Source organism: Capsella rubella, unplaced genomic scaffold, assembly GCF_000375325.1.
Source record: "Capsella rubella cultivar Monte Gargano unplaced genomic scaffold, Caprub1_0 scaffold_6, whole genome shotgun sequence".
NCBI classification, from domain to species: Eukaryota; Viridiplantae; Streptophyta; class Magnoliopsida; order Brassicales; family Brassicaceae; genus Capsella; species Capsella rubella.
In genome coordinates this window covers 12,379,285-12,404,709 of record NW_006238918.1, presented here as the reverse complement: position 1 = coordinate 12,404,709, position 25,425 = coordinate 12,379,285, and the positions used below count along the sequence as shown (strand labels likewise).

General features: G+C 31.9%; 4 protein-coding genes across 4 annotated transcripts; 1 reads left to right on the top strand and 3 right to left on the bottom strand.

Moving 5' to 3' along the window:
• Positions 1-163: 163 nt before the first annotated feature.
• Positions 164-6,629, bottom strand: LOC17882193 (protein EXORDIUM). Its single transcript, XM_006288031.2, has 2 exons — positions 6,593-6,629; positions 164-1,240 (listed from the first exon to the last, which is right to left on the bottom strand). Exons 1-2 carry the CDS (start codon positions 6,627-6,629, stop codon positions 198-200), a joined length of 1,080 nt encoding a protein of 359 aa, XP_006288093.2. The 3' UTR covers positions 164-197.
• A 3,008-nt stretch (positions 6,630-9,637) lies between these two features.
• On the top strand, positions 9,638-11,005 carry LOC17881452 (protein WHAT'S THIS FACTOR 1 homolog). Its single transcript, XM_006286729.2, has one exon. The coding sequence runs from the start codon at positions 9,642-9,644 to the stop codon at positions 10,821-10,823; it is 1,182 nt and encodes a 393-aa protein (XP_006286791.1). The 5' UTR covers positions 9,638-9,641; the 3' UTR covers positions 10,824-11,005.
• On the bottom strand, positions 10,868-12,424 carry LOC17881321 (5'-adenylylsulfate reductase-like 6). The gene is made up of 4 exons (XM_006288282.2): positions 12,100-12,424; positions 11,837-12,024; positions 11,628-11,752; positions 10,868-11,455 (listed from the first exon to the last, which is right to left on the bottom strand). Exons 1-4 carry the CDS (start codon positions 12,265-12,267, stop codon positions 11,043-11,045), a joined length of 894 nt encoding a protein of 297 aa, XP_006288344.1. The 5' UTR covers positions 12,268-12,424; the 3' UTR covers positions 10,868-11,042.
• A 9,341-nt stretch (positions 12,425-21,765) lies between these two features.
• Positions 21,766-24,936, bottom strand: LOC17881272 (cryptochrome-1). Its single transcript, XM_023780200.1, has 4 exons — positions 24,351-24,936; positions 23,922-24,140; positions 22,360-23,848; positions 21,766-22,108 (listed from the first exon to the last, which is right to left on the bottom strand). The coding sequence occupies exons 1-4, from the start codon at positions 24,691-24,693 to the stop codon at positions 22,105-22,107; spliced, it is 2,055 nt and encodes a 684-aa protein (XP_023635968.1). The 5' UTR covers positions 24,694-24,936; the 3' UTR covers positions 21,766-22,104.
• Positions 24,937-25,425: the final 489 nt, after the last annotated feature.

Below are 25,425 nucleotides of genomic sequence, written 5' to 3'. Positions count from 1 at the left end.
TGAATCAATAATATTAGGAAATAATCTTTAAATTTAATTCAAAGGGAAAAATGATTTAATAATATTAATGAATAAATTGAATTACACTAGAATTGGTAACCAAAAAAAAAGAAAAAAAAAGAATTACACTAGAATATTATTTTCTACTACCAAAAGAACCAAAAACATTGGATCCTTTTTTTTTTTTTTAATTCTCATCAGACCATAGTGGAGCATTTCGACGAACTAGGATCATACAAAGCAGGAAGCAAAAACTTCCTGCCGTTTGCACCATACGCATTAAAACTACCTCCCGTTGTTGTATCCACAAGCAAATCACCAGCGTAACCAGGATAAGCACCTTTACCATAAACACCAGGACAAGCCGAAGCAGCTTCAAGCGGTGCGTTTTGTGGACCTTGGTAATAACCATTACCAAAAGGGTTCGTTGCTGTTCCAGCTAAGAGACTAGCTAAGTTAATAACCATACCATCAAGTCCCACGTCATTGTTTGGTGCAACAAGTGGTGGACTCTGTGGTCCATACAGTGGTGCGTGGAAAGGCCACGCGCATTGACCTGGACACTGTGTCTCTGAGTTACCAACCCATATGTAAGCAAACTTGGATCCACGTTTGCCTAAACCACGTGCGTGTCCGTGAGTACCACATCGAGACATACCAAAACCTTGTACAGCCACGTCAGCTGAAGTCAAAACTACGTTGACTGCGTCGCGTTGGTCACCTTTTGAAGCTAGCTTACGTATGTCTTTATCGGTTAGAGACTTACCTAGTGAGCAAGACTCGTCGAGGATTTGTTTCCCGAGAGAGAGAGTGAGAGAAGGAGACGCTGAGGTTTTAGCAGAACCGGCGAGTTTGTAGTACTTCTCTGTGGTTTTCCACCACGTGGCGACTGATGGTTGGTGGAGAGTTTTGGACGTCGGGGAAGTGTGTGTGAGTGAGGTGATGAAGTCGGAGATGATGGCTCTTTGTGAAGGTTTGAAGTTACCGTACCAGATTAGGTTAACGGAGATCTTGCCGGAGAGAAGAGCTCCTTTGTGGTATTTAAGTAGTTTGAACTGGTTTGGTTCTTCTGTTGATGATGCTAGGTTTCTAGCAGAGACACAGATTTGAAGAAGAGACAAAAATAGAAAGAGTTTCAACATTTTTGAAAAGATGAGAAATAGAGAGGATTTGTGAAAATAGTGATTTTTGATGTTTTTTAGATTTGGTTTGTGTGAGAAATAGAGAGTGTGATGGAAGGCTATTTATATATGACTCTCAGAGAGAGTGGATAATATTTTATTTAATATTAGGTTTAGATTTTGAATATGAATTTAAAATTGAGAAAAAATAAAAGTGAAGGATGTGCTTTAAAGTGAAAGAGAAAGGGAAGTTGCAGAGAAAATAGGAAAAAAGAAGAAGAAGATGAAACGGAGTAATGGACCATTGTACTGTTGCCAGCTAACATACAACTTTTGGTTTATGTCAAAATTCAAATTTTCTTAATTACCAACAATTAACTTATAATTCTCTATTTTTTTTGTGAACCTAATATTTTTCAATTTAATGTTGCATATATATTGTAAATAAGGTTAAATTTTACATCATTAATTTTTTTTTTTTGAATAGCTATTTTCTTGTTTAATGAAATTAATCAACTCAATAAACAGATTTTGTTTTAATTTGTATATATATTACATATGAATTCATTTGGATTTGGATAAGACTCGTAGTCTAGAAACTAGAATGAGACATAGGATTCTAGTGGTAAAGCTGTACACAGGTTATGTTATTTAATTTATTTAATAAATAAAAATAGGAAATTGAGGTAAAGCTGTACACAGGTTATGTTTTAAAAAAAAAATTAGTAATTGAATCAAGTTGAACCAATTAATAAACTGTTTAGTAAAAAGTGATCATAATACTGTTGAAAATTTAATTAAAGAGATTTAATTGTGTCAGATTAAGCAATGTTCATAGTTACATACAGCCAATGGTATCAAAATTTTGACAGTACCGAAAAAAAAAAAAAGACAGCTTAGTTACAGATAGAACCATAACCTAAAATGACGTAAATACCCTTATGCAAGCTGTGTTTTTTTAGAGCAGTTAAAGAACAAAAAGGTAAAACTTCTGCGAGACGTTGAGGAGAGAGACTTTAAAAATTTTAAAATAATCCTTTTTCTGACAGGCTGGAATAAATGAGGTTTCTTTTAAGACAAAACACAAAGAGATATGGGAAAGAGTGTACAGCTGGCAGTTAGTAGATAGAGATGAGTAAGCCTATAAAATTCCTAATCCATAGGTATAAACATTTACTGACAAAACTATGTCGGCACGTGATGTCACGCGCTTCCACGTCATCAAAAGTGGGTGAAAAAAGCTCGTGACTTGAGGAGCTAACGAAAACATTAGCTGGACTATGGTTGGATGATCTCTCGAGACAATACGTTGTTATTAATAATATTCGCAAAACGGCACCGTTTTGGTTTTATTGTGCTTTTGTGAAATCATTACCATCTTTGAGATCATTGTCTATGTTGGTTAGGTCATTTATTTTAAAAATTTATAGTATTTCAAGTACTATAGTAATGCTACGAATTAAGAGATTTACATAAAATTTATATTCCAAAATGCTACAAATTAAGAGATTTTTATGGTAGAAAATTTAAGAGTTCTATAGGGCTTTTACTAATTAGGTATGCTTATGTATAATTTATACTATTAGATTGGAAATTATTAGTGTTGTAAAAAACGGTTTAGATATTGTTTAATGTCTAGGCTTTCAAACGATATCTCTATGACTATCTCAACCACGTAATTTTGCATAAAAGTGCATTTAATTTTATTTTAATGTATTTTTTACAATTTGTTTTGCTATATATACTTAGATTTATAAATTTTAGTTATGTACTAAGATTATTTTTCACAATATCATAATTAAATCAATTTTATTTTGACATGTGTAATAATTTAATATTGGTGATGTTACCAAATAATAAAATAAGATACAACATGGGTTAATGATATTATGAATTTATATTATTCTCAGTCCAAAATCATCCCGAATTATAATTTATCTCAACGTAATTTGAACTTTTTATAAGTTCAAAAATTTATAATATAATATTATAAATATTTTATGAAAATAAAATTTAAAATTTATTATATCCGGTATAATTAAATGGTTCGACCAAAGAACTAAATTTAACCAATACAAATTTTTAAATTTGAATGCATATTTAGTTAAGATTTTTGCTTACTAAGATTTATATTCAAACTGAATTGTTTTATTGTAACGCATGTGTCCAGTTTTGGCGGTTTAGACGTAATTGCATGTTTAATTGATTTGGTATAGGAGGAAACCCCTATTTTTTTGATAAGAAACTCGAGCAGCCGCTTTCTCATTTTTAGTGAGTCTTGTCGCTTTTAGATAGGAAAGGAGAAATTTTTGGCTTGCATGAGTTTTGGAAGATCAAAGGAGAGACTTAAGAAGAATTTTTGGAGGAGTTTAAAGGTTGTTTCTTGTAAGTTCTAGCAAGAGTAAGGAAAGATTTGTGGTTGTTGGTGTGAGGAGATGTTGATGTAGTTTTTTTCTCTGTTTTTCGTCCTTAATCAATCCAAATCAGAGGTGAGTGCGTGACTATGGCTGATCTAAGTTGGTGAAACTTTCTAATGTGTAATTTGACTGTGTAGATGGCTATGAATTGGATTTTGTATCTGTTTTGTGTGTTTTGGTGCTGTAAATTGCATGTTTGTTGATTAGTGGTCGAGTTTGGAGCTTAGTTTCGTTGTCATGGAGTGACAAGAGGCGATTCCATGACTGCTATGGAGGTTGTGTAGATCGACATTGGGTGGGTCTCGGTTGACATTGAGGATCATTGTCGAGGGTGACAATCGACACCAATGCGGGTGTCAATAAACTCCATTTTTGGACAACGAGTTGTCCGTGTTCTTTTGTGCATGGTTTGATTGTTTCATTTGTGTTAATGCATATTGATCGTCTCACTGAGTATTTGTGATAAAACTCACTCATCTCTATTTTCTGGTGCAAGTAAAGAGAAAATGTGCTCGTGGAATCAAGGCAATGACGAGGAAAATGATCTAGAGTCGTTGAGTGTTGCTTATTTTTATTATTATATTTGGAACTATGATTGGACGCATGTTAGGATTTGCTGGATTTTGCCTTGGTTGATATTGATGTTGATTTATTGGATTGGTTTTATGTTATTCTATTGGTTATCTCGTGGTTTAATTTGGTTTGGTTAATTAGTAGGTATGAAACGAATAATTAATGAATTAAAAAAAATTGGTTTATTTCATTTATACTATTATTTTTGAAATGTTATCCAAATATTTTAGCTGATGTGAATGAGATGTTGAACATATTTTTCATTGACTAGTTTAATTCAATTTTCTATTATTCCGTGGTCACTAGTTGCAAATACTCTTCATTAATTTGAATAACATATGTTTGTATTTTAAACTTCGAAATACACCATATGTAGAAGAAAAAGTAGTTTTAATTAACTTTTTGTGTTATATGATTGTTTAATACTACGATATGTTACACAAAGATGACGAAGATGCATTATTTTCTTTTTAACAAAATCTTCTAAATATTTATATTACTAATTGTGAAACATTTTATGTATATATCTAATTTTATTACGAGAAGTTTTGAGAAATGTCATGTACTCGTTTTTTAAAATACTTCTCTTTTCTATCAATTTTCAAATAAACCCCTTTTCAAATATGAAAAATTATAAACTTTTATATGGTTGATAAGGTACATCAAGATCATCATTACTATTGGTAGACTAAATCCAAATATTTATAAAATTTTAAAAGGTTCTAAAGGGCATTTATAAGGTTTATAAAAGGTTTACAAAGTTTTTAGAAGGTTTTTAAATGATTTTTAAATGGTTTTTAAAAGGTTTTTTAAAAAAGTATTTATACGGTATTTATGAAATATATATAATATATATAAATTTACACACATATAAAGATAATTTGTGTCTATAAATATAAGCTTATACATATATTTTTGATAATTTTCAAATTTTATAGTGACTTTTTGATAAAATTAGAAAAATGAGTATTTTTAAAAAGTGGTATTGGAAAAGGAGTATTTTTGAAATTTCCCCTTTTATTATTCCTGATGAAAAAAATAGTTGTGTTTAGTTATGAAGACTATGGAACTAACTAAAGGTTGTTTGAATGCATAGATAACTATTTATCTAATCCTATTTCTATAAGTGAGGTTCCTAATTAATTTTTCAAATCATGACATTCCTTGTAATATCTTACCAATTAAAGGGTTTTCTTAAAAATGTACTTCAAAAATAATAATACAGAGTAGTAGATCAGAACTCGTGCAACAACATGGAATGAACTTTATTTTATACATAATTTTGTATATTTATATTTTAAAATAAGGTTTTTCTATATTGTTAGTGTATATATTGTGATGTTATTTAAGGTTATAATTAATTATATAAAATATGTGATCATTTCAATAATTTATATCCTACATCAAGAGTTAAAATTATGATTAGATATATTATTTTTTACATTAATGTACTTAGATTTTTTGGATTTTTAAAAAGTTGGGTTATGAGGTATTATATGGGAATCTCTGCTATTAAGCAAAGTTTTATCCCCTCTCAAGGTAGATACAAAATTATAAAGTTGGATCTGTTTTTAAAGCGATCGTGTGATTATAACTAAAATTATAAACCATCGACACTCTTATACTGCTATCGATGGAGTAGTTATCCATGATATACAATATTGGGCTTCGCATTTTTCATTAACTCAATTTTTTTTTTCACAATAAGATGTTGTAATGGTTTTGCACATTTATTAGCAAAATATGGTTGTAATCTTTCATCTTCCTTTTCAGATTTTTATAACCCACCACAATGGTTATCCGATTAATTGTATCTTGATTACATTTATTCATCTATATATTTTCTCTTAAAACAAAAAAGATTTTTTTTTAGATTGTAACCACCTCAACTATCTAAAATCGTTTAGGTTATGATTAAGCGTTTTAGGTGTTAAGTATTGGATTATCTTCCACATATCATTGAGTGATTTCTTGAACACCTAAAATTACTGATAGCAAGCTAGTGTCAATAAATATTCATTAGTTGGAGATGAATTGAATATTACATCTTACATGGATATATTCCTAGTTTTTTCGACCCCATAACTTGCTAGGGCTTAGTGCTTAGTAGTAACTCTTCTTGATTACATAAAATGCTGATGATATTTTCAAGAAGATAACATTAGACTTGTGAAAATCAAACTACTTTAAATCAACCAAAAAAAACCCTCAAATTATCTTAACTAATATATCAGAATATCTAGCATGGCTCTTAAAGTATCTAGCATGGCTTTTAAAGTATCTAGCATGGCTGATTCCTCTTCTAGTATTTACATATGCACGAACAGTCGCTATATCCCATGTCTATATATTGAGGAGTCCCATGCAATTCAAGTTCATTGTATGATAGATAAGTTTCCACTAGAAAAAAGTTCAAAAGCTTTAGCAATATGGACCACTCCCCAATCCACACGCCCATATCCCAAGTTATTAATCTATTACAAGACAGTGAGACACTAGCTTTCAAATCAAGCTTCATCGTTGTTATATTGTCTTATTTTTAATCTATCCTAAACTTGTCTCCTTTTTCAAAGAATTGAAAGTTTTCAAGTATTATTTATTAGCTACTTGTACATGAACACGCACGGACGTACCAAACCAGTGAAATGGAAGATCTATATAATAATATTGAAGTATAACCTTGCTTGCCCTAATTAAGTTCTTAAATTTGCTTCATGAAGAGGTTTTTGTGAAACTAGATTGTTCTATGATAACTAAATCATATTACTTTACTTAGCTTAGATACCCTAATGTTTGGTAGGTTCATGAAAAAGATATTAACAGTAATACGTATTGCAAATTAACTTTTACTTACTACGATGACTTAGTTCAAGTGGAGTGGTTGATTCCAAAAGATGCTAGTAAGCTCTTGAATTAATCAAAGAGATTTTAAATACCCATATGGCAGACCTTATCCTATATTTTTGTTGCTTCTATCGAACATTTTATTTCTTTATTGTTCAAAATAACAGAATCCTAAAGGATATATTATTCAAGTAATTATGATATATGTTTTGTTTACATTATGAACACTAACCATTCTCATTTCAAAATTGATACTTCATAACATCCTGAAAAAAATCTATAATAATTCCACCTTCTGATTTTCCGCTAACATTTACAAAGAAAACATATTTAGTTAGGCTAGTTTTACATGTTGAATCTTGATACTAGAATTGGTAACAAGATATACCGTTTTAGCAATTTTCAGCTATAAAAATGAAACGAAAAAAAAAATTCCTTTCTTCATTTTCCATATTGCTTTCTTATGTCGTTATTTTATATCGTTTAAACTATTCTGGTATTGTCTAACACTTTTTTTTATATCTAATTTTGTATATAAAAGATATAAACAATATTAGAGTAGTTTAAAGCAATACAAAATAGCATTTTCGCGGTATATTTTTATAATATAACCAAGTAAGCTTTTGATGTACAAATAAAATGCAAAGGGACTTGTAATCTCTATTTAATTAAATACTGCCACTCACCCTTGATTAGGTCACATAATTCATTCTTAATTGAGTCATTTAAAATGGGTTATCTCTGTTTAATTAATCTTATTTTCTCATTATATAGCTTGTAATCTCCGCCTCGTTATTCTTTTTACTTCGAAAAATACGACAATCTCTTCTACATTGTATTATACGACAATAACTATATTATGTCTCAGTTCATGCACCATTCTCTTGTACCCCAATAACACTACTTTATGAATTACATCGAAAGTATGAAAATAATCGAATCTAGCCAGTAAGTACAAAATTATTTGATAATTTTATTCTTCCTCTTGGCATAGAATTCCGCAACATTACTGTTTACAATTAGTAAAAGATACCTAGCCTAGCAAGTAGCAATTTGACAGAAACAAATTAGTTGTTTTAGGAGAAACGATTAGATTTGTTGTGAGCTTAGTATCAATCTTTGCTTAGACAATAGATAAAAAAAAAATAGAGACAAAAACTTAACAAGTTACCATATAAAATTTTCTTAGGCCTTATCCAAAACACTTTTGAGGAAATCCTCTAGACATGCATTTTTGAACACAAACACCAACAAGGCTTAGTTTACTACTTGAGAAGAAGAATCGAGCTCAATGTTATGTGGGATAGTTCTATGGCTGTTGTCAAGATAGTTTACTTAATTAATCTATTAAGTAATTTTCTTTGAGTTTCTTGAATCTCGTTTTCATACTTGAAGCCTGGTTCATTTAGTTAGACTTCTCTTTTAACAGCTCCAAAACACTTTTGTAACATTTTAAGTTGTAAAACTATAAATGAATAAATGGATTATTTAAAGGTTATTGCAATTTTGATTCATTTATTAAGCATTTACTTGTGGTATTCCTTAATCAAATAAAGTTAAACATAAAATGTGTTTGGTCCTCCTCTTTTAATGACCTAAATTGGTGGACAATGTTATTTATTGTACTTTGTGAAAAACAAATAATGACCTCCACACTTTCTTATCTAATCACGAATTCTTTCTGTAAAAAAATTTTAGTCATCCTTTTTCATATTTTTTGTGAGTTTCATATATAGATTCAGTTTTGGTTAGAGTCGGCCATTGCAGTTTTTAAGATGTTATAATTAGTTTTAACCTTATTATTGCAATATATGTATTTAATTTAGTGGTGTAAGCATTATTGAATAATTAAGAATCGCATGTCCACATTTTGAACAACATAATTTTTTTTTTAAAACAAGGAAAAAAAAATTATTGTTGACTAAGAAAAAGAAATTGTATTTGTATTAAATTTTAAAAGGATGAAAAATATGGAAAACATGTTAGTTAAAAAATATATATTTTATTAATTTTTGTTACATTTTTTGATATTTCTTAAAAACATTAATATGCAAATTGAACAATTTGAATTTTAATCTTTATTTATTTGCTGTTTTTTCGGAAACTAAAACCAACTCTAACTTTAATGGTTGATAAAAAAACTAGTTTAAAATCAATTTAAATTTACACTTCTATAGTGATATATGGTTTCTTGATCTTTCGTTATTCAAGTGACTCACACTAAAGGTCAGCCGATAATACGTTTGTTATAACAAGATTAACGTAGTAACATAAAACAAAGATTAAACACTGAATGTCACTCTAATACTGAAAGTTTTTTGAAGATCAACGTAACGTTAAACAAAGATTATAAATGTTTCGGCCGTAGGATATATGAACACTATTAAGTTTAAATTGATTGTAAAGTTGAAATGATATACAATATTAATGATAAAAAAAAACAAATCCATATTAAATTTTCGTCACATTTACTACCAGTAAATACAAAACTTCTAACAACAATTCTTGTACATAGTCACGTTAGAAAGATGACTATTTGTTGTCATCGTATTAAATTTCCTAAGCCCATATTTAGGCCCAATATTAAAAGCCCAATAAACTCTTTCCCGCTTTGATACCCATTTATAAAAAACACAACTATTGTCAAATCTTAAACCCCTAATTAATTTTAATTATTACCACTCAAATGGCTTGGCTTCGTCTCTTCTCAAGAACCCTAAAATCCCAAATCAAATCGTCTTCTTCCCCAAATCAAAACCCTAATCTCAGAGCCTTACCTTTCTCAACCTCATTCCTCATAACAAAAACACCAGATAAATTCAAAAAAAAACGAAAAAAACCAGAGTCCGCAAGAACCAAACCAGTCCAACACGAATCAACAAAGATCCCAAATCTCGAATCAATCGTCTCACGCGACGCTCGTTTCCGATTCCTGATCCGATCCAAAGAGTTCATATCGAAGCAACCGGAGCGAATTCTCCGGTTAGACGACGCCGGAAAGCTTTACCGTGAGCTTGGGTTCCCTCGAGGTCGTAAGGTGACTCGATTCATCCCTAAACATCCTCTGATTTTTCAAACGTATAGGCATAGTGATGGGAAGATTTGGTTAGGGTTTACTGAGTTTATGGAGGATTTGTTAGATGAAGAGAGAGGTTTGATGGATTCGATTGAGTTAGATAGAGTTAATCGTGTTCGTAAGCTGTTGATGATGACGAAAGATAAACGAATCTTGTTGAGTAAGATTCATCATACTCGTTTGATTTTTGGGATTCCTGAGGATTTTAGAGACAGGGTTGCGAAGTATCCTGAGTATTTTCGTGTTGTTACGGGTAAAGATGGCAATCGGGTTCTTGAATTGGTGAATTGGGATACGAATCATGCGGTTAGTGAGCTCGAGAGACAGTTTATGGTTGACGAAGATAAAGCGAAAAGAGCGTTTAAGTTTCCGGTGAAACACGGGAAAGAGTTAGAATTGGAAGAGATGGATGCGAGGAAATTGAATCAGTTGAATACGTTTCCTCTGGTTTCGCCTTATTCGGATGGTTGGAAGTTTGATGTGTGGACTTTAGAAGCGGAGAAGTACCGTGTTGGGATTGTGCACGAGTTTTTGAACTTAACGCTGGAGAAAAGAGCTTCGATTCATCATATTGTGGAATTTAAAGATGAGTTTAGTTTGACTAGACAGACTTACCAGATGCTGAAGAAGCAGCCCATGACTTTTTACTTGGCTGGTACTGAGATGAACTGGACTGTGTTTTTGAAGGATTGTTACAATGCTAATGGTGTGTTGATTAGTAAAGATCCACAGGTTTTGTTTAACGAAAAGTTGTATAAGTATGCGGATATGCAGCAGATGGACCAATCCTGAGTTTTAACTAGTTTTGGCTCACTCTATTCGAGAGACAGCTCAAGTAGTTTTAGTATCAGTCTTTGTATTATGAATTAGGCTACAATGTTGTAATCTGATAGCATTTTTTTACACTTTGCTACAAAATTGTAAGCTATGAATCAAAGCCCCTCATTGTTCAGTGGAACTGTTGTGTTTTATTATACATGTTTGTTGAATCCTCGAAAAAGGTATATAATGTCACTGTGAAGCGGAATCATTTCTGTTTGATGAGGTTGGTTCCCCGATTGAGACTGTGGCTAATGACTTGGAAGCCCATGCTTTAGCATTCATTGCTCCTTCCTGCAAATTGCTACTCATGCAAGGTTCTTTGAGATACACGGCAACAGTATGCTCCAAGAGCTTTCTTTGCGGTCTCATATTCTTAGCAATCCGCCCCCAAATGAACTTCAAAAACAAGAACATTGTGGGTGATATTAAGTGTAGCAATCTTAACAAGACGAACACTGTGGCAAGAGTCAGATAAGTCTCTTGGCCAAGTAGATTCTCGGGTGATCGCCTTGCCCATGGGAAAGGACAATTCTCTGGCTCTGCGTGGATATGAGGAATTAACCTGTTTTTCTCAACCCAAGTTTCGTCCAGCTTTTTGATTCCTACATCCATGAATGCTTCCTTGTTAGTTTAATCAGCTGAACTCTTAAAGAGACAACACACAACCAATAACAAGAGCACAATACCAACCACAAGAAGACTGAAGCATACATCCAAATGCTTACCATTTCTAAATCGACAATACAAAGATACAGCCAAAGTAAAATGCCTTACCAGTAATATCACTATAGAAGGCAACAAGTGAATCTAGTGTTCGGGATCCCCGGTAAGCTACAAGCATTGTTGAATTCAAAAGGATGATACTAGGAAACCCATGAACTCCATATTTGGAAAGAGTACTGGACAACACAAAACAAGATCATCAAACCATGAACATCATAGATCAAAAATAAACAAAATTTGCTCTGTTATACAAAACTCACCTTGTTTTAACTGATGATTCCTCAATTGCAAAGTGAGGAATCGATGAATACATCAAAGAGATAAGATCAAAGCTTGGTCTAACTAGTCTAGAGAAAGGACACCATGATGCATAGAAGAGTAAAGCCACATAGTCACACTTGTTCTTATCAATCATATCAGAAGCCACTTGTAACCACCGATCATCTCCCTTCAAAACAAGAATCACATAAACCACAAAACTCAAATCAAGAAACCAAATAAAGTCATCGGTTCTGAAAATTACCTCGGTGACAGAAACAAAACTAGAACGATGCAAAGCTGATCTATCTCGAAACCCTAAGATATAATCTTTTGCAGATCCTCTAGGACAAAACTGAACCCTAACGGTGGCGTTTGTTAGATTTATGAACAAAAACACAACCAAGAACAACAGAACCAGCTTCTTCTCCATAGAAGATGAAGCTACACAAAACTTTTTTGGAGAAAACTAAAGATACAAGGTAGGTGTTGCCAGCAAACAAGAAAGGTTGACATGTCGTTGTCATCAAGAAACCAAAATTAATGGATTTATTATATGAGATTAAATAGAAAATGGAAGAAAAGCAAAAGATACGGTCGGGTTTAAGACGGTAAGAGAAAGAAGATGAAGAGAAGAAGCTGACACAAGTGGGGAAAGGTCGTATAAAGAACAAGTACTTTGGTTTCAAAATGGTTATGTTGACATTGTTGTTTTAGCCTTCAGGTGTCATATACTGACTGACACAAAGAATAATCAAAATTAGTAAAAGATACAAATTGTTTTCTCAGAGTCAATCAGCTTCGTTGCGCTGGACACAGCCGACCACATATTTGTTTTTTTCTTTTAAATATGAGGAAAAATGGGTAAAAACACTTAAAAATGCACTTTTAAAAATTTAAATAGTAATATTTTTCAAAATCTTTACCTTTTATTTTTATTTTAAAATATTTTGAATTTTTATATTGATTGTTTGGTATATGTTGATCAAAATTTTGATATTTTTAAATTTATAACATTTTTAAGGATTTTAAAATATTTTAAAGTAGGAAAATATAAAAAATAATACACAGATGACCACTTAAGGCTGTGAATGGAAGTACAGATAAAAGACAGTTCTAGTGCTTGAGCGGGAGAACTGCACTTTTGTTTCCATTCACAGCAGTTCTTCCATTATGCGTATCACCTGCCTTTTTTCTGCCACGCCATTCAAGGCCTTTAATTAAATTAGAAAGCAGTTTAATTTTTAAAATAATAAAATATTACTGAACTGCTTGCAGTTCAATTACACGAACAAAAATAAGGATCTGCCATCTACAGTAGTACTTCACCAATTTGGAAGTGGTACAAGCGTATCTGTTTTTTACTTATTTTTTATTTTATTTCTTTGCTTTTTATACAGCTTTCCATTTCCTTTTTCTTTTTATTTGATTTTAAAATAAAAATAAATGATAGACATTCAATAAACTTAATTTATATGTACTAATTTGTCATAAGTAATCTTAATTTCTTTTAGATATTTTGTAAGAAAACACTAAATAATGTTATACAAGTTCAAAAAAAGATGCTAAACTAATATACCAAATTTTAATTTAATATAACTTACTATCATATGTATAATAAATTGTAAAATCTTAACTGAAATATAAAGTCGCTTTTATTATCATTATTATTTTTAATTATCAATCGTTTTATATGCTTTCACCATTCAAATATACATTTTAAACTGTTAAATCTGTTTGATCTGCTGTTGTTCTACCAAAAACGCTAAATCTACACTTGTTCCACTTGATCCGCTTTGCCTAATCTACTTTTTCTCCATTCGGAGCCTTAATTAGGTGGGTGACAAGAGCAATGTGAAACCTTTACTTTTAACTTTCTTTTGTCCATTGTATCCCTACAGCCATGTGATTTACCTACTAGGTGATTAGGTCCTAGACGCATATACATTGTCAGCTAACAATTAGATTTTGTGTAGATTTTTAATTTTTTATTACTTGCTCCAGCACCCTAGCGGCGATGATGGCTTCCGACACATAGACAACTAAGCTACGATCCACAATAAGCTTCAGCTATAACAATAACGTTATCGATGACGAGGGTAACGTCGAAGTGCAAAATGTAAGTATCAGCTCGTTTGCCCAAGCTGGCTCTTGTTCTGGTGGCCAGCCTCTTAATTTCGCTGCTGATGTCAATGTCGAGGCAAATGAAACTAGATCTCGTGGCTAGGTTAACTGATAAAAATCTTATTATCAAATATTTTCATATCATGTGGATACATGTTCGGTATTGATAAAGGTAATGGCTAACAATTATTCCTTCGACTATGCAATGTAGTCTCCAGGCAGCGATGATACCCGGTCCGACAATCCGGTGGCAGAAGGCGGGGGCTCGCGGCTGCAGCTGCACTGAAACTCAATGGTTCGATGAAGAGGTTAAGTTTCCTAGTAACAAACAAAAAATAGTGGATAATTCTTGTATTAGTGCAATAGCTAACAAGTTAGCGATTACTTTTTTTGTTTTGTTTTGTGTAGACACAAACCATCCAAGCAACCGCAGCCAAATTTGTCATCCCGCTCACTGTACTTGTTCTAGTCTATACCGTTTGTTCGTACCAGATATTTTACTTAGTGTAATAACCAACGATGTATCTTACTTATCGTAGATAAGTTTACCTACTAACAAGTGACGTATTTGTTTAAACTTTTCTCTTATGGTAAATTTTCACAAATTAACAAGCTCAGTAGTGTGACTACATCCCTTTTTAGTGCAATATCTAACAAGTTTCTGATTACTTGTATGGTATGTGTAGACTCAAAACATCCAAGCACCCGCAGCTGTGTCATCAACCCAGCCTACGACTATTATTAACTCTCCCATAAAATTTGTACTAGACATTGACAATTGTTCCATAGTTGTGGCATATCCCTTGTAATTATCCTAGGAGATAGACATGAATCAATGATTTAACATAATCTACCCAAAACCACTAGCAACAATAAGATCACATATGATATTCTCATCGTTTCTACTCTTATCTTAGTCGACACCGGTTTACTTTGGTTATGATCTCATCATAATACATGTGCTAATTAATTGCATTGTTCTTGTCGGATATTTTGGTTGCAGTGATAACCATATTAATTACTTTTCCTAATATTTTTACCCGCTAACAATCAACGTATTTGAGTAAGTGTTCTTGAGTAAGTGTTCTGTTATTGTAATTTTTAACCAGTTTAGCAAATAATACATTTGCATGTATAGGCTCAAAATAGCAAAGCAACCGTTGTCGTTTCCTCAAACCTGTTGATATCGTTCTTCCTCATTTACCAAAGGTATGTCATGCGGCTGTAATAATATGAAATCTACCATAGAATTTTCTTTAGGCTGTAATAAATTTTGTTACACCTATTGTTAAAATATATCACTTTAGACACTAATACATGTGCATGTTTATAGCTTCGTTATTACCAAAGATCTTAGTTGTTGACCATCCTCCTTTTGTTGTTTGTACTTTCCCAACCATCGCCCAAAAGTGGTCTCAAATCTCAGTTCGATTAGCTTGCTGGCCAGGAGGTTGATTCTCTCTCCACATAGATGTCCTTGTTATTGAATATCCGTATTTATATTTTGCATGAACATTCTGAGCAAGCTCTGCAGAGTAGTTGCCAATCTCTGTCTGAACATCATTTTGGCCTTGAGGTTGGTCTTTATGGGCTATAACACATGTGTTAGTGTATTAATATGTTGCAAAAAATTGTTCTCTCTCGGAAGGTATCCAAGTGTCATAAGCAAAGATCTTAAGACCAACATTATTGGTGGGATCTTAGGCATAAAGGATACTCTCTAGTGTAAATCTAATGCTTAGATCCCACCAATAATGTTGGTCTTAGCCTCCTAAATTTGGCGGTATGGTTATTTTGTCTTTTTGCGAGTAGGCTATGTTGTTATAACTAATAAACCGTTTCCTTCTTCATATATAGAATCTAATTTTTTGGTTCTCCATGTATATCAAGATCTAGAGAAATTGTTATTAAACTTTTAGTTGAACAAAAATAAAATAAAATAAAGACTATGTAGAACAATTTTGATATTTTACTTAATAGGAAAAATCTATTCAATATTTTTTCAGTCACACATTAATTAGAAAACCACTCTTTGACTGATAGGATAATAATAATATAGAGTTATAGCTAATAACTACAAAATAGGTCTTAGAAAAAAGTGTTCATAAAGTTTAGGCTAAATTTTTTGTATGTTCATAATTCTTAGGGAGGTTTCAGAAGAATCCATGCATTTACTGAGGATTGAGCTTTGTTTTTTTGTGAACAATTGTGTAACAAAATTTAAATTTAAATTATGCGTTCAGAAGATAAAGTTTATTCAATAGAAATTGTAATACCAATTCAAAACAAACTAGTGACACAAAGAGACATCATTGCACATAGAACTTAAGATTTGTGCTTCTTTAAGATTTGATCAAGATATAGGGAGAAAGAGACAAAACTCCTCAAGCAAATCAACATGGTTTTGGAAAAGAGTAGTCATCTGCAAAACCAACATATCATCAAATCAAATACAAGAATAATAATAATAATAATAATAATAATAATAATAATAATAATAATAATAGTAATAATAATAATAATAATAATAATAATAATAATAATAATAATAATAATAATAATAATAATAATAATAATAAAAGTTTAGAATTATACATAATGTAGTTACACCAATATATACCTCATTGTAAACCTCAATTCTACTCTTGTTGTTTTTCTTATACAAGTCCAGAATGTTTAGAAATGATGTGTATGTACGATCTTCATCTTGAAACCTTGCCTACAAATAATAAACAATGTTTATACAAATTAAAAAAAAGTATCGTAAATCGAATTGTGTATCATTATTATGAGATTTTTGCATACCTTGACCTTGCCAACAAATCGATTTGCATCACTAAAGGTAATCTTTGATGGATCTTTGATCGGAATATCTTTGAGTGTTATCTTTAAACCATTTGGTAAACATGCATTAATACCCAAAAGTAGCTCTTCTTTCCCACGGAAGAGATCTTTAACTCTTGTAGTGAAAGCATTGGTACCAACTCTGCAATGCAAAATCTAAATAAATTAGTTTTCTATAAAATGTAATATAGATCTGAAAATTTTGTAAAAGCATAAAAAAAAAAAAAATACCTCCCAGCTTTGTAGCCCTTCAAAACCTTAAGAAATGTATTATATTTCCTAGGGTTAGCTTCAAACTTCTTCTTCACGCTCTTGAGATAGTCATGTGTAGCAATTACAGTTGACATTTGCACGGCCATGGCTCTTGGAGTTTCTCAAACAGATAAAAAAATAGACTGACATTAGATCTCTCAAACATTAACTTTATTTTAATGGTAGGAATCATTCACAAGCCAAACTAAAAAAAATATGAAAATTATATCTAATATATTGACAAAAGATATATAATCTAATGTGAAATAATCCTAAATACAAACGAAAAATACATACAAAAACATATCTAATAATCTGAGAACAATGATAGGAAAAAATTGTAGTAGAATTCAAAGCGATTAACCGGAAAATTCGTTATTATTTCACATTATATATTGAGAAAAAAGAGAAATGCTTGAAAACAAAATTAAAATGAAAAAAATAAGATATAACCACAAAAACAAGCTCCCTGAACATTTATAAAAAAAAACTAAGAGACATAACTGATCTAGAGAAGAAAAAAATTCTGTTGTACCTCACACAAAACACTCAAAGAAAATATTTTGAAAAACTTCTACAAAGTAAGATGATAAGAGAGGTTGTAATATTTATGTGTCTTATAGAGAAATTCTAACTACAAAATAGGAACATAATCTTCTTTTAAAGGTTACATTTTTAAAATTTTCTCATTTTATTGACTTTCTTCCTTTTTTCTTTGACTGGTTAGTAATTACCTTTGTTTGCACACAATTTTCTTTAGTTAATTCTTGAGACAACATTTTTTAATTGGTTCTCCTGTTTATTCACTTCCTTCCTCGTTTTATTTGACTAGTTAGTTACCTTTGTTGGTGCACAATTTTGTTTAGATGCTCTTTGAGAGTTATAAACGAACTATATTTTGTGATACAAGATATATCGAGTATCGTCATAGAAAGCATCATGGTTGAAAAGCTTCTTAATCTTTCTTTTAAGTATATCCTTTTAATGCAAAACTAAGAGAGTTAGATACTTTACTTACTTCACAATACTTAAGTCGGTCTATAAGAGTCTATATAAGACTTTCGAAATCATTAATCAGAATTAAGCTCCAACTATTAACCTAATTCTCTAAGAGAAACTTGGGTTAAAAGGAGTTAAGCAATCGTTAGTCTGATAACTTACACAATAGGTTACCAGCAGTTGTGGCATTTTTGTGCGGGTTGGCCTATAACTTATGCAAGGAAGTGGAGTATTTACGGCTTGAGACTATCTTTGATGCCATGGGCTATGCAATGGATAATGAACACAAGGTCGATGGTGACAAGGAAATGCAAACTTTTGGAGGACATTTGGCTTTGACAACTAAACACTCACTCTTGTTTGCTAGAACAATGATGACATGAAATGGTGAGAGCCAAAACGGAAAATACACAGAAGCTTTGTTGCCTCCACAAGTAGGAGTGAAACAAGCTCCTCAACAACTATTTTTGAAGAATCTATATAATACTCTCCAAATCATTAATAAGAATTAAGCTCTAACTATTAACATAATTCTCTAAGAGAGACTTAGGTTAAAAGGAGTTAAGCTAATTCGTTTCCTTAGTTCTAATATTAATATGCAAGCTTATATTTTTGTGCTAAAAAAATATTTTTGCTTAATTGTTAACTAACCTTTAAACAATAGATATTATATAGTTGACAAAAAAACAATAGATATTATATAGTTGACAAAAAAACAATAGATATTATATAATAATTAATCTAAGCAAGAAAATTTCTAACCCGTAAGAATGTGTAGAATCTCTAAAACATGCATCAAAATGTGTAGAATGCATGTTGACACCACTAATTGGCATGATTAACCGGCTTGATTTTGTAATCGGCCAATTTGGTGCAATTCATGAAAAACCCTAAAATCCTTTGAAAAACTCGAGACAACCTTCTCTTTGTCTTTAGTGGGTGTTTGTCGCTTCCATAAAAAGAGTAAAAGAGTAAAAGAGAGTTTGGCTTGTGGAGAGTTCTTGAGGCTTTGGAAGGATTTTAGAGGTCTAGGAAGGGGTTTTTTGGGTCCTATCAAGGAGAGATCAAAGGAGTTCATGGCTGTTGGTGTGTGTGAGATTTTTGTCTTGCAGTGTTTTAGTTGTTTCTGCTTTTACATTAATCCAAATTATGAGTGCATGATCATGGCTTATCTAAGCATTGAGATTGTGTGATTTTGTGTTTATGTGATGTGTGGATTGGTTTCTTTGTGTTTTGTAACGTTTTAGCGTGTTTTTCGTATGTATCTGTGCCTTATGCGCTGATGGTGGAAGAGGGTCTTGGTGATGCATCTGATGGCAAAGAGAGCTGCTGATCGTCATTGGAGGCGTTTTAGGGTTTGGGTGTCAATCGTCACCTACTGCTGACCGTGAAAGGAGTTATGTGGGGTGTTGATCGACACCAGGTGGAGGTGTCGAACGACACCAGGTGTCTGTGGACACAGTTTGTATTTTTTTATTACCTAGTCGACTGTTTTTGGTATTGTTTATGTGTGTTTATGATCGTAGTTGCTTGTGTGTGTTGCCCAATGGGTGGGAAGATCGCTTTGTTGAGTATTTATGATAATATATACTCGAGCATTTCATTATGGTTGTGGTGTAAGTAAAGTGTTACGTGAAATCAAACGATGAGGAGGATGATGATCTAGGGTCTTGATTATTGTGTCATTGTTTATGTTGTTAGAGTCTGAATTAGAAACATAATAGGTTGCTGTGTAAGTTATTGTTATTGAATTTATGGTTAATTAATATTATGATTAATTGTAGTTGGTTTGATATTTTTCTGATGTGCATGTTTGGTTTGTTGGTTGTAGTTAATTAAGTAGTACGAGATGATTAATTGAAATAAAAAATAAAAATAGGTCGGGTATTTTCAACATGTCACAAACTATTAAAAATTATTCTTCCATTTAACATTTTAAAATGTAAAATTATTCTCCTATTTAAGAAAATCTGATGACTATTCAAATTTTTTTTTAATAAAACTTAATTGTCACAATAATCATAAAGTTAAATAATATTCCACAAAAAGATTAAACATCTTCAGCTTTATAGCTTTTTGAAAGGCATGCAAAATTTATTCTCGATTCAAAAGAATCTGATAACTATAGAAATATATTAATATTAAATAATTATAAGAATAATCTTAAAAATAAATAACGTTTCGCAAACATTTTTTAAATTTATTCACCTATTAAATTTTTTCTTTAAAAAAAATTTGTTTCCTCGTTAAAAATTCCAATGACTTATTCTAATATATTAAAAAAATTATCAAAAAAGTAACTATCATAATAAACATCATCATAAGGTATTGATTTATGAGAATTTTTGAGAAATGCCTCTTTTAGTGTACCCTTTTTCAAAATTACCTCTTATGTCTATCCATATTCAAGATACTTCTTTTTAAGTTTGAAATATTCTAAAGTTTTTTATGGTTTATAAAAGACTTCTAGATAATAACTACTACTTGGACACTAAATCGAAATATTTATAAGATTTTAAAAGGTCTTAAAAAGGTTTACAAGGTTTTTAAAAGGTATTTGAAAGGTTTACAAAGTTTTAATAAGGTTTTTATTATATTGTGTTTTATAAAGAGTTATTTATACGATATTTATACAAAATACATATAATTTTACACACATATTTATACAAATAAAATTCTAGTAGCTTTTTGATGTCATTTAGAAAAGAATGTATTTTTAAAAATTGGTATTTGAGAAAGAATATTTTTAAAACTGCCCTTTGATTTATTAATAATTTAATAATAATGGTGATTTCAGCGATCTTAACATGGTAGCATGTTATTGAATTTTTTCGAATACCCTAGACATTCATTTTCCTAATAAAATTTAATATAGAAATTTTGTGTATACTTTTTAAAACTTTAATATATATTACGCATCATTTGCTTTGCCATTATATATTTAAGTACTTATTTAGCTGAAAATTATAATTTATTTCATGATATAACTCACTACATTTAACTTTTCATATGTATTTTAAATATTTATTTAGGAAAAATCAAATTAATCTATTTTTTAATTTTTATTGTTTAATATATTAATTATTTTCATATTCTGTAAAGATACAAAGCTAAGCTATTTTAAATTATTTCTGATTGAATTTCAATAGTTTAGTTTGTTATTTAATGCAATGATAATAATAATTATGTAACTCGTTGTTATAAAAAATAAAATGAGTTGTAAATTTAAAAGAATATATAATGGCATTGTATCTAATTAAAGTACCCTTTTTGAAGTTGTGTACTTCGTTTTATTAATAAAGATATATTAATCACTACTACCCTTTTTTATTATTTACTACTTTTTATACATTTTTTTCTCATGAAATTTTGAAATTTTAGATTAAGATTAGTTTAAATCGATTATTCTAAGAAAAATCCCTTATATATTATGTAAAATATAAAAGATTTGAATTTCATTTTTTAAAAACACAAAAGACATTGCCATAAATGTTAACAATTTATCAAAACTTTCTCCACCACGTTAAAATTATTTTCCACGTTCAAAAACGTACTTTTTTAACGAAATAAACGCAAATTATAATTTTATTCGTAGTAATTTGATTTAAATTAAATTATTGTGATTACCTAGTTTAACATCTGGTTCAAGAATTCAAGATATAATCTGATTTGTGTTCTATACCCAAATAGACATGTTCCACGTACACAAATAAGCAACAACAACAAGTCATTTATCATAAAATGTGAACTATATATGATTTTTAAGATTAAGAATTGGCATGTGTTTTGACTATAACCAAAACTTTGAAAACCAACAAGTATGAGACCTTGGTCTAATACCACAAGCAACATACTTACTATACAGTGTATTTATAACAAGATGGAACCAGAGATATAAAAAATGTACATCAGACAAAGCTCCTACAAAGTTTCTCTCCAGCTCGATAACCGGAAAATACATTAAACCATACCGAATGTATACTCGGTTAACAGTCCAACAAGTTTTAACCGGAGTTACTTCCCTCTCCTTTTGCACCTTGATTTGGCCTTTTTACCTGTTAAATCAGACAGACAACAGCAAAATTGATACTACTTGGTTAGACCAATGTACCAAATTCCAATTGTATTGTGAAACATAGATCCTTTTGGATATGTGTGCCAAGCATATGTTCTTGAAAGCGTATGTTCTTTACAAGAACTCATTTAGGAAAGACTGAACTTACTGATCCTGTAAAGACTTTGAATTTGAAAAACGTTTAAATTAAGTAAGCTTTATTACTGAAAGACCAAGTTGTAAGTTACATACCCGGTTTGTGAAAGCCGTCTCCAGTTGAGTATTTCATGGTGATTCTGCAAGTAGCTAGATGTGGTACTTCCTGCTCCCATCCCATTTTCTTCACTAGGGAACTGTTCTGAGTATCCTGGAGACCACTCGGGGACTATACCTCCGTCTCTCTCTCTTCTTCCGCTGCTGGAAGATTCTGCTGTTGAGTCTTCAGTGCTCTCTGCAACAAGTCTGATATTAAATTCTGGAATCATAGCAGTGACTTGGTTAGATGCTGGTTCGGCTCTTGGCTGCTGAGCTTGGTTGGTATTAACCAAGTTCCTTGGAACCTCTGCTCTGCTATCTCCTACTGAATTTCTCAAATTCAAAGACGACTCTTCGTCTTCTTCAGGTCTAAGCAAAGAAGAAGTAATGCTTGGAACCATCTGATCCTCATACCTCCTGATTGGGTTGAGTCTGGCTGGTTCAGTCTCTTCCATTGTGATGTCCCTGGGAAAGTCAATAGGAGCTTCCTCCACCTCAGCAGAATCTCCAAGTCCTTCTTCAGATCCGTTCTCTATTGCAGCTCTTGAAGCAGCTTCTAGTTGCCACATCTGCGAAAGCGCTTCATGAAGTCGTGCTTTTGCTTCATCTAATCCTACAATTGGGCGAGGATAGTTTGATCCAAGCTCGATTCCAGCAGCTTGAAGCACGGACTCAGGTGCATTCCACGGATGATGTATCCAGTCTGTTGGGAGTCTAGAGAGTTCTGGAAGCCAACGCCTTACATATTCGCCATTTGGGTCAAACTTGTACCCTTCAAACTGTGGGTTATCTATGCGATCAAACTCCCGGCTATCTGGGAGAGTACCAGTAATGTATTGCCAACCAAGAGCATCACTTTCTAAATCTGCATCGAGAAGGGTGTCCCAGAAGTACTTCATCCCCCATCGCCATGGCAACTGAAGCACTTTAACAAAGAAGCTTGAAACAACTACTCTTATACGATCGTGCAACCAACCAGTAGCCCATAACTCTCTCATCCCGGCATCGACCAGAGGATATCCAGTCCGGCCTTGTCTCCATGCCTTGAAGTAGTTCTCATCTACTGCCCAAGGGAAGAACTTTAGATGGCCAAGAAGAGGTCTTTCATGAGAGTATGGATGATTAAAACTTATGTATCTAGAATATTCCCTGAGACCAATCGATTTCAGGAAAAGATTCACGCTTTCTTCCCCAGCCTCGTTTCCTTCGTTAGCCCACGCAACCTGTTTGATCCGAACCAAATGGAAAACTTTTCTCACACTCACTTCCCCAAAATGTAAGTGTGGAGAAAGAAACGAGGTTGTAGCACTATCAGCTTTTCTTCGGTTCTTAGAGTATTCAATCAACGGTCCATTTATGAACGTTGTGAGAGCTTTATCAGCATTACTCCATCCCGGAGACCAAGCACGAGCCAGAAGAGCATTACTTCCTTTCTCTGAGTCATCTTCAAATACCAACGGATCCGAAACACATTTAGACACATCCCCTGTAACAAAACAGGAACCAGAGTAAATAAAACAGATTTGGAGAAGCCAAAGCCATAGCCAAAAGAAACTAACCTGAAATGATCTTCTTAGGTGGGAGAAGAGGAGACTCAGGGTCATAAGGCATGCTAAGGCATCTCTCCCAAAACGCACCAAACATAGAAAAAGGACGGCCTAATTCATCAGTCACTTCCCATGGCTCATAAAGCAAATCTGCGTTGAATGATCTAACCGCTATGCCTTGTGCCGTCAAAACATCCTTAGCACGGTGATCACGCACCAAGGACAAAGGATCTGAAAAAAAAATCAAAACTTTATCCTTACAAAATCGAATACTATTGTCTAACGGATCAAAGCTTTCATTTTTCATTATCATCCCACCTAACAAAACATAACCCACAAGAACAAAGATGATTCCAACCACAAAAATCATATCTTTTTAATACAAAACCACAAACCCAAAAACACAAGATTCAAAAACAGAGAAGAGAAGATGATACAGACCATATAAATGGTTGAAGAAGATCTGAGAAGCACCAGTGGATTTAACAACCTCAAGAAGAGAAGTAACACTATCAGTAGATCTCTTGGTGATGAGACAAGTACCAAGACTCCTAAGAGAAGAATCAAGCTGAGCCAAACTGTTCTTGAGCCACCACCTAGAAACCCTACCTGGATGATAGTGTCCTTCTTCCTCTGGTGCCCAAACAAACACAGCAATCACAGGACCAGCTCTTACAGCTGCAGCTAAAGCTGGATTATCTTCAACCCTAAGATCTCTTCTAAACCATACAATACTACAACCACCAGAACCACCACCACCACATCCAGAAACAGAACCAGACATCTCTCAAAAACTACAAAAACCTAAACCTTTTCTTTGCCAATAAGCATAAAAACCCAATTTTTTTTATGGATAAAAATTACTTTTTTATTCAAATCTATTTGCAGAAATTGAAACTCTTTGGTGGCTTTGGCTTATCTCTCTCGAGAGAGAAGCAGAAAGACAAAAAAAAAAAAAACAGAGTTTTTTGATGAGAAGAGAAAAAAAAAAAGCTTATCTTTACGAATATCTCTATGAGTGCCTCTCTGGCAAAATGCAACTATACTTTTGGGAATATTATTTCACCCAAAAAGATTTTTCCTAATTTTAGACATTTCAAGTAAATGACCTCAAAATAAAAGCAATATACGTTATTAAATATTTTACATTAATTTCTCTAGTTTTTTCCTATTTATTATTATTATGTTACATTTTGAAGAAATATTAAACTAATTTTCACTTAAAGCCAAAAAATAAAATAAATAAATTATCTAATTAGAAGAAATTGGAAGGTTGATAGAGAGAGGTGAAGAAGAGAGAAAGATTGACACTAAGGAATAATGATTCAATTCACACGAACGAGATTTATTGGAAACTTTTGCACCACAACTTTTTTGTTAATTGTTTTTTTTATTTCCCCACTTGTGAAAATATTATCCCTATCCAATTGAACCCAAAATCAACTGTGACTCACAAGTTTTCTACTCTTTTCCCCTAAAATTTCTCCTTTTGTTTTTTAGGTTCAAGAAAATAATA